Raw genomic sequence first — 9839 nt, 5'->3', positions numbered from 1 at the left:
TGACTGCAGGAGAAGGAGTCTATATAAGTTGTCCATGTTCCAATTTATGGCCACATACCCATGCACATACTGGAAATACAAATTGTTCACTTTTAAAAGTCCATGAAGCAAGAAAGGTGATTTGGTGGGGGTCATCTGGGAAGAGCTGGCTGGGAGTGAGTTGGGGTGACTTTGATGAAAACATCTTGGGTACATATATGAAATCCTCAAATTAAGTAAATAAAAAGTAAAAGTGACCCAATCAGGCTAAATTTATCCTCTCGAACTTGTACAAATAAAAATAGAAAATTTTTCTTGATTCTCTGGAGGATTATGAATGAGGCTTCTATTAAAAATACATAACTGTGGGTTTCATAAATCTCAGTGTCTAAATAGTAGTCCACTCTTTCAGACTATCAGTTGAAATGTACCAAAAGCAATAATTTTTCAAGTTATTATTAGATGGTAGGAATATATGGTGCAGTTGCCCTTGATAAAATAAGAACAGCCATAAAAGGCAAATTCAAAAAGCCAACAACATATGCTCATCTTTAGTCTGCGGGGTTCCAAAACTGCACAAGTTACTCAAGATGGGTGATGTCAAGCTTGCTGTCTTGGGTAGCAAAGGTACAGGAAAATCAGGTGAGTGTTGTTGTTTTTTTCTAGCATGATTAGAGAGATGAGTAGATACAAACGAAAGTGTTAAATAATAGCCATGTATTATATAACAATTACCAGTAATAACAAATTCGCTCTGTAAGATAATTTGTATATGAATTTGTGAATTTTCAATTGTCCAAGCAAGTTATTGTTTATTTATGAACTGTTTAAGGAGGAGAGGTAAAGCAATTGCTTGAACTATGAATCTTCTGATGTTTAAAATTCTATAGACTAACAAGAGAACTTTTTATTTCTTTCCCAAATGTTTCTTACCCCAGTACACTTCCCTGCAAGCCCACCAGTGATTAATTATTTTAAAAGGAATCTTCCATTGTAAGGGTAGGGTGGGCAGTGTTGAATGGAGCATAGAGTTTATGGATTATGAGTTCTACTAATGGGCCATGACTTTGTAGAAACACTGCTTTGTCTACTTTCTGGAGCCTAGCACAAAAGGCCCTAACTATGTAAGTTACTATTCTGTACTGCTTTGCTTTATTTTATTCTGCTCTACAATCTAATGGCAGGAAGATTTTCACCAATGAACCTCAGCCTAAAACACGAGAGCTAAATAACTAGCAGACTCAGTGTTTTGCAAGACAACAAGCTACTGCAGTCTTCCCCTGTTCCCCATGGTACCAACTTGCTGTATACAGTAACAGCTGCACATGCTGGACCTGCCTACATCTCTCCTACACATAAAATCTTAGAACCAGACTTAGTTAATAGGGAAAATAAGTGTTGAAGACCTTTGATTTTCAAATATAATGAGGAATATATATATATATATATATATATATATATACATATATATATATGTATATATATAGTGTACTTTAGAAGGTAAGGTGTACATGTTTGTATTTGTTAAGGAATTTCATTACAATTTACCTTGGTAGCATGTAAGATCACATACATCTATCTACAGAATTATGGTTTTATCCCCTTAAATTTTAGACTAGAATTCATTAAGGTTTAAGCTCTTATCTAAGGCTTGCTGATTATTAAGTCAAGACCAAGATTATGTACCCAACTGAATTATCAGTATTCTGAAATACAACAAACATTAAATCTTGTTTATTCATTTAACAGCTCTTACAGTGAGGTTTCTAACCAAGCGGTTCATTGGGGAATATGCTTCTAATTTTGGTAAGTTGCTGCTTTTCAATTCTATTTATCTTAACATTTCAGCATCATATTTTAAAGCTAATTAAGGGCAAAGATACAGTTTAGCAGAATATGTTGTTTTTATATTCATTAAAATGTTTTAATACAAAGGTTCTCAATAGCAAAATTGGAATAATTTAAACTGATTTTTGAATTTTAATTGAATATTTTTATTATCAAAATTACCCAGTATAACAACATTGAATTTGAAAGTGAGGGGTTTCTAAAGTCTAAAACTTGAGAACAGTGAAGTGTGGTCCTCTTTTAAAATACTACAAACCACAGGGATACATTTTTTTGCAAAGTGCAAAAAGGTTTTGATAATTAACGTTTGTTTTAAAAGATAAGGACATATTAATATTCACAGCACAAACAAATATAAAATGAAGGTCTAAAATTGTATAATAAAACAGAATTAAATATCATACTGTTATCTAGGCTGTTTCTATAAATTTCAGAGAAATTTTACAACAGATGACAAGGCACCATAGTAAAATCCTAAATTCATTTTACGAAGTCTAACACAGTTATTATTTATTTATCTTAATTGGCATAGAATACAAAAAGTACCACACCACAAAAGTGAGGAATTTTGTTATGGCTTTAAATATAGTTTTTGTTCAGAGATTGTGCAAAATAAAGAATTTTGTTCTTTTTTCTGATCAGAGACATGAGAATAAATGCTTTTCCTTTTTCATTTCTCAAATCAATAATAGCAGAACTCTGAAATGGAAGTGACTCATTTTTGTTCAATATTGCTTAGTTAGTGTCAAAAAGTCAATAATTGCTTTTCTATGAGAATCAAAGAAAACACTGTTCATGAGAGGGTTTTATCAGCATATTGCTGAAATGATTTTAAAGATTCATATCACATGGCTTTCTCTGTGTGTACAGTATAGTATTTCCCTGCACTTGACATTGTGAACATTTTAAGACAAGTGTTTGAAAACTGCTTACAGAAAGAACACCACAGAAAACAAGATATTTGTAGTTTTTCATTTCGAGAAGCAAAAGTCTCAGGCACAGGGGTCAACATAACATGCAACCCAAGATGCCTCCATGAGAAAGTTTTCCCAGAGCAGAAAAGAAACTAAACACAAATAAGATAATGCAGTCTCCAAAGCAGGACCAACAAACAAGGAAACCTTCACCTTAATCTTTTCTACAATGCAGTTATTTAAACAAATGAAATGTTTACACGTTCTCAGCTGTGACATCTCCATGCATAATATAAGACCCTGGGACCTGTTACAAAGATAAACATACAACCCAAGTTCACCAACTCTATGGAAACAAGCTAGCAGAAGCAACTCCATCTTGTCAAGGAAGGATAGAAGGGAAAATTAAAACACTCGAGAAGAGTTAGAGACGACGACCCTTGATGATGATGTGAGATTTGAGAGGAAGGGCTTTAAACTATCTGGGAGAGTTTATGATTCAGGGCAAATAGCGAATGTGCAAAGTTTACAAAAAAAAAAATTCTCTGTAAACAAAAATCTGCTGTTTGAGGAACTATGACAAATGCTATCCCTGGGAGGATTTTAAAAGTCAGTCTTCATCCTCTGAGGAAATGTTTGTTCCTCAAATATATGCTTCTTTTGTAAAATTGAGACTTATTGATTTTTAGTTTATATGAATATGTGTCCCTGAGTGCCTGCATGTGCAGTATGTGCGCACAGGTGCCCAGGATGGTCAGAAGAGGGCATTAGATTCCTAAGCACTGGAGTTACAGACAGGTGCAAGCGGTGGATGCTGAGAGCCCAACCTGGGTCTTATGCAAGAGAAACAAGCACTCTGAGCCATTGAGCCATCTCTCTAGCCCCCTCCATCACCTCTTATGGGTTATTGTCAACGTGAGCCATGATTTTGTGTTACTGTGTTAATTTGTAGAGCTGGAAGAACAGTTACAGAAATAATTTGTTAAGTCAAAGAATGCTCATTGGATAACGGGGTAATTGTATAATTCTATACATCAATAGGCTTTGTTAGAACCAAAAAGGAGAAATATTCAATTTCTCAAAAAATTAGTAATGTGAATGAAGGGATTTTGAATCCAAGACAAAAATTATGTCATTTGATAATAAATGCTATAAAATAAATAAAACAAACCAGAAAGAGCATTAATGTGGTATGCATTATTTTTAAAAGATGCAAATGTAGAGGTGGAGGTTTGCACACCCAATACTTGGGGGGCAGAGCCAAAAGGACTCATGCAATCCCCAGATCGGCCTGGTAATGTAGACTAAAATTGTTTTAAAACAAAAGTTAAGACAAATGAAAAGAGAGGATAAACCTTCTCAAGGAAGTGTCAGTCAAACGGAGATATTCTGGAGAGGAAGTATATTCCAGGTGGAGGAAAGAATAGGTTTCAAAGTTTGGACATGGGGAGGGGAGGGAGGGTGTTGACAAAGCAGAGTAATGCTCAAGATAGTAGAGAGTGGGTGGGATGAAAGATAGTCATTGCTCTGAAGGATGCTAAGACGATTGAAGGGATGAGCGTGCACACACACACACACACACACACACACACACACACACACACACACACGGGGGGGGGGCGGGGAGACATTCCCAGGAATGTTAAAGGTCTCCTAAACCAAGAGAAGCAAGGGTTGGTTGGCACAATTGATGTAAATACGTGGCTCACGTTTGCCTGTGCCTTCTGATTCTTCTACAGATGCTAAGTGAGTTGGTGATAGCAGATGAATGATGAGTTTTTATAAAAATCTAAGCAGAAAGAATGGTATCTGGGAAACTGTACTAGTAATAGAGTTACCAGCATGTAGACTAACTAAACTGTAGTTTGAGTATAGGGTAAGATAATATTTTGTGTGTGTGAGTTACATGGGCAAGAGAGAAATCAAGTCATAAGGGATCTTCAGGTTTTATATCAGAATATAACATATACTGCTCAGCAAATTGCGCTGCATCAGGTAGACTTTTGCAGGAAATACAAAAGTTTAGTTTTTCACACAATCAGGTTAATAAGTCTATCAGATATTAGATGATTATATCCAATAGTAGATAGTTTTCTTGAAATTGTGGAGGAAGTCTGCGTTACAAATACATGACGAACTGTTCATGAACCGTTGTTACATACTACTCAGGGTTCCGGAACCTATAAAATAGTGTAAGGCAGTGAATATAAACTGGATCCAAAGGTAGAGTGTGAGGAAATGATGAGTATGAGTTTCAGAAAACACTAATAGAATATGACAGTAAACAAAGAAAATTAGAACAGACATAGAATGTGTATAGCATGAAGACCCTATGAAGACAGTAGTTGAGACCGCGTCATTGACAGAGTACTGTAGAACACTTAGCCAGGCGTACACGATCAAGGGTGAGTCTAAACATATGGAACATAGAACCACTTTTACACGTTTATAAGAAGTAGGTACTGGAAACTGAAATGTAAGAGCAGGTTGCCAAGAAGAGACTTGATACCCTATGAGCATATACAGGAGGAGGTAATCCCCCTCAGGAACAGTCATAGGGGAGGGGAATAATGGGAAAATGGAGGGGGAGGGAGGAATGGGAGGATACAAGGGATGGGATAAACATTGAGATGTAACAAGAATAAATTAATAAAAAAAATTTTAAAAAAAAAGATGGCTCAGTGTCTACAGTACTTTATGCCAAACCTGAGTTTCTCCCCAAAATGCACACTGTGGAAATAATTTGTTTTCTGATGTACACACGCCTTACACACATACACACACACACACACACACACACACACACACTCACATTCATCCATCAATAAATGTAATAAATAGTAAAAGAAATTATGGAAGAGGACACATAATAGAATTACTGGTGATATGCTTGTCCATAGGTGAGAGGACATTTTAATGTTAAGAGGGTATAAACAACCTTGGTAGGAGAATCCATATTACATCATATGAAGGTATGCAAATGAGCAGACACAACTAAGTGCAGGGGTCAATGCAAGATATGAATGGTTTCCTCACCAGCCCTGAGCAAAGATGCTCGCTATGTCATTAACAATGACTGTTGTAGGGCTGGAGAGATGGCTCAGCAGTTAAACGCGTGTCTTCCAGAAGACTCAGGTTTGGTCCAATGACCAAAAGACCCACATGACAGATCAAAACTATCAGGAGTCGAGTTTCAAGGGGTCCATTGTATTTTTTGGCCTCTGGGAGTTCCAGGCACCCCCTACAATAATATATCTTCAGTAGAGGTAGCCATAGATATGACTTGTTCAATTTTGGCAGATCAACATTGGTTACAAATGAGTATTTATTCTGATTTCCATACTGACAACGAGTACATATATTTTTGCAGAATCTATCTATAATAAGCATCTGTGCTTGGAAGGGAAACAATTGAATCTGGAAATATATGACTCATGTTCTCAAGTAAGTCAAACAAAACACCCCTTTATTTTATTTTATTTTATTTTCAAGCATGATCTGAATAAGAGTGGATATAAATATGCAAAGTAATCTCAACACTGAAATAAAGTTTCTTCTCAACTTTAATTGCTAAAATGTTCACATTTCTTTTAGTGTAAAATTTATTATCAGGATTCTATATACATCAAAAAAAAATCTTTAATGTCTGTAATGAACTGCAAATGTGAACCCTGAAAATAGTCTTAACAAAAATCATTAAGGTTTTATTATATGTATATGAGTAATGTTGCTTGTGTGTACTGAGTGTGCACCATGGCATGAAGCACCCACAGAGGCAAGGAGAAGGCATGCATTAACCTGGAACTGGGATTACATATCGTTATGAGCATCATGCAGGTGTTAGGATCTGAGCCTGCATCCTCTGCATAGCAGCCAATGCTCTTAGCCATTGAGCCCTCTGTCTTTCTGGCCATTATCAGAATCTTTAAAATAGCAGCATTGGATTGTGCTTATATGTATTCCCCTTAGCTCATAGTGTAGCTGTCAGAAATTAAGGCCAAATGACTTGTCAGTTTTCACTAGATTCTGTTTTTCTGTAATGAATTTTCAATAGAGCATAAGTAAGATAAAATTTGAATAAAAAATTTAGTTAGTCAATATACTAAAATATCAAAATTGGATTATAGAAATGAGAAGAAATAGTCAGTTTTCTAAGATTTCAAAAAATGTTCTTTTTATTGATTTGTTTTAGTTTTTTTTACCCTAAATTATCATATAAACATTTTTTTAGATAAACTTTGTAAAGCTTTCACTTTCTTGTGTTTGATTTTACCATTAAAATAGATAGACATAGTGATGGCTCAGTGGATAAAGTACCTGCCATGCTATCATTAGCACTTGAGTTTGGATTCCTAGAATCCATGAAGAGGGAGGCACTGTATACTTTCAGCACTCCTAGGTTTGATGGGAGGAGACAGGAAGTTTATGTGCCATCCGGCCTGTTGTCCATAACAAAAGCTCAGGATGGAAAAGGAAGACCAGCCTCTGAGGCTGTTCTGAGGCCTCTAAGTGCTTGCCCTGCCAAGCATGTGCGGATACTCACACAGGAACATTCATACCCACATCCAAATATGCCTACACACAGACCACACAGACACACAGGCACAGAAACACACACACACACACACACACACACACAGACACACACACTGAAAGAGAGGGAGAGAGAGAGAGACAGAGAGACAGAGAGACAGAGACAGACAGAGAGAGAGAGACAGAGAGAGAGCGAGAGAGGGAGAGAGGGAGAGACAGAGACAGAAAGAGACAGGACAGAGACTTCATTAATTAATACCATTTTCAAGACAAATTTGTGAATATTACTTTAAAAGGCATCATATGAAATTCTTTAAAAATAAATGTTTTCTTACAGAAAAGTTGTAAAGTGATTGAAATAACACACACACACACACACACACACACACACACATGTTTAAGAAACAAATGATGTGAGTAAAACAGAGGAACGATGAAATCACACTTTAGAAATTGCTCTTTGGCCTTATTGAAACGGGTAACTATTAATTAAGTGAGGCTTAGAACTCTGCTGTGGGATATCTTCAATTCACTTGGTTCATTTACAGCCACAGAGAGCAAAATTCTCCCTGACGGGTGAGCTGCACTGGGCAGATGGCTTTGTGATTGTGTACGACATCAGCGACAGGCCTTCCTTTGCTTTTGCAAAGGGCCTGATTTACAGAATTCGGGAGCCACCGACTACTCCCTGTAGAAGGTAAGGCATTTCATTCCCGTCTCCTTCCGTCTTTAGTAAATCATCTTCCTGCTGTGTGAATCATTAGGAAGAATTTAATACAGACTTCCAATTACAAAATTTAACAGCCCTGAACAATTCCCCTTCGCATTCCACAGGAGTTACATACGTAGTAAAAGGACTTGGATGAGATTCTTTATACCCTGGCCGACATAAACAGTTACTTGCCCTGAGCAAATGGCCATTTTACAAGACAGGTTCTACTGTTAACATGACACTCACTAGCAAAATAATGCTCCCTTGTACAGCAGACGCTTCAGGCTTCCACTTTTCTTTTCATCCTATGAAAATGTTAAGGATCTAAACAAATCCAGATTTATTACGTTTGGTTTCCTGTGTCATCCAGCTTCTCATCACTGAGTTACCCAGGATGCCACAGCGAAAGTAGACTGAAGGGTCAACCATCTACAAAGGATAAGGGTGGGGATATACTTTTTCCCCACTTTTACCGCTAAGATAAAAATGTGGTCAACACCTTTCTGTACACTGCCTTGGCACACAGACACAGAAGGAAGACAGCTATATTTAGAGAGTTGTTGTTTAATTTCCTCTCTTTTTATTGTTTGAGCATCTCTCATTTAAAGTGTTCATTTTTGTTCAAATGCTGACATGAGTGGTTCTATAGGTTTTTATCAGGGTTGCTCATAATGTCTAAGATGATGGTATAATTGTGTGGAGCTTAAAGATTTCTATCTTATTACTGTGGTTTCTTACATGTCTTTATTATAGTTCTTTAAATGACAACTAATTAGTCACTTTTGTATAGTGTGACACAGTACCTAGTAGAAAAAAAATTAAGGAATGATGGATTTTAGGTAGCCCAGGGTTCTGAATGGCCAATCTGTGTCATTAGTCTCCAGGTTTCTGGGCCTCGATTGAGGTAGAACCTTGCCGTTCTGTGATGGGGACCATTTTCCTATTTAGCTTCGCACATAAAGAGACAAAGTGGGAAAGACTACAGCCATCCCTGGTTGCTATACTTATCCCCAAATAAAGAACACTTCCAGGCTGCTCCAAACACTAATCTTTGAGATCCTTGTTTATGTTATTTATTTTACTATGTGGAAAATGGCTTTGTAGCTGTGTGGATATGTGTCTCTAAGCACACATATGGCTATGACCATAGACATAACACCTTCTGGGACCTACTTTGAACTCTGTCCTTTGATTATATACTTGCCCTTTAAAAAAAAAAAAGAGTTGCTGAACCCATCTTGACAAAGTTACCCATTGTGTTTCAGGGTGGTGGAACCAGCTGTGGTTTTAGTTGGCAACAAGCAAGACCTCTGCCACGTACGAGAGGTTGGCTGGGAAGAAGGGCAAGAGCTAGCGATAGATTTCCACTGCCAATTCTGTGAACTGTCTGCGGCAGAGCAGTCCCTGGAGGTCGAGGTGACGTTTCTCAGACTCATCAAAGACATTCTGATGATCTTCAAACACAAGGAGAAGAGGAGACCCAGTGGGTCTAAATCAGTGGCCAAACTGATCAGTAATGTGTTTGGAAAGAGAAGGAAATCTGTTTAGTAGACATGTAATCCAGGGCACTTGGTACATCAGAGAGTTTCAAACACTTAAATGACAATTAAACCTATGATTTATATAATTAAAAGACAGATTTTTTTTTGCTATATGAGATGAGTGAAAATTAATCATGGCTCACTTTAAAATACATATTTTATCTTTTTGGTTGTGTTTGGTTTACAATGTTTCCCACACAAACTTTTACTTCTTGCACAAGCGAACACTCCCTCTAGTGTATCAGTGGGTAGCTGTCCCCTATGCCTTGCAGAGAAAACCTTGCACATGATGTTTTATTAAAGTACTATTTT

The 9839-nt window shown here is 36.9% G+C and overlaps 1 protein-coding gene across 1 annotated transcript; it reads left to right on the top strand.

Annotated features, from left to right (window-relative positions):
* The first annotated feature begins 410 nt into the window (after positions 1-410).
* On the top strand, positions 411-9614 carry Rergl (RERG like). Its single transcript, XM_051154630.1, has 5 exons — positions 411-621; positions 1729-1785; positions 6112-6185; positions 7823-7971; positions 9252-9614. Exons 1-5 carry the CDS (start codon positions 570-572, stop codon positions 9532-9534), a joined length of 615 nt encoding a protein of 204 aa, XP_051010587.1. The 5' UTR covers positions 411-569; the 3' UTR covers positions 9535-9614.
* The last annotated feature ends 225 nt before the right edge of the window (positions 9615-9839 follow it).

This window comes from Acomys russatus, chromosome 13, assembly GCF_903995435.1.
Source record: "Acomys russatus chromosome 13, mAcoRus1.1, whole genome shotgun sequence".
Taxonomy (NCBI): domain Eukaryota; kingdom Metazoa; phylum Chordata; class Mammalia; order Rodentia; family Muridae; genus Acomys; species Acomys russatus.
This window is presented reverse-complemented; position numbering and strand designations above follow the sequence as displayed.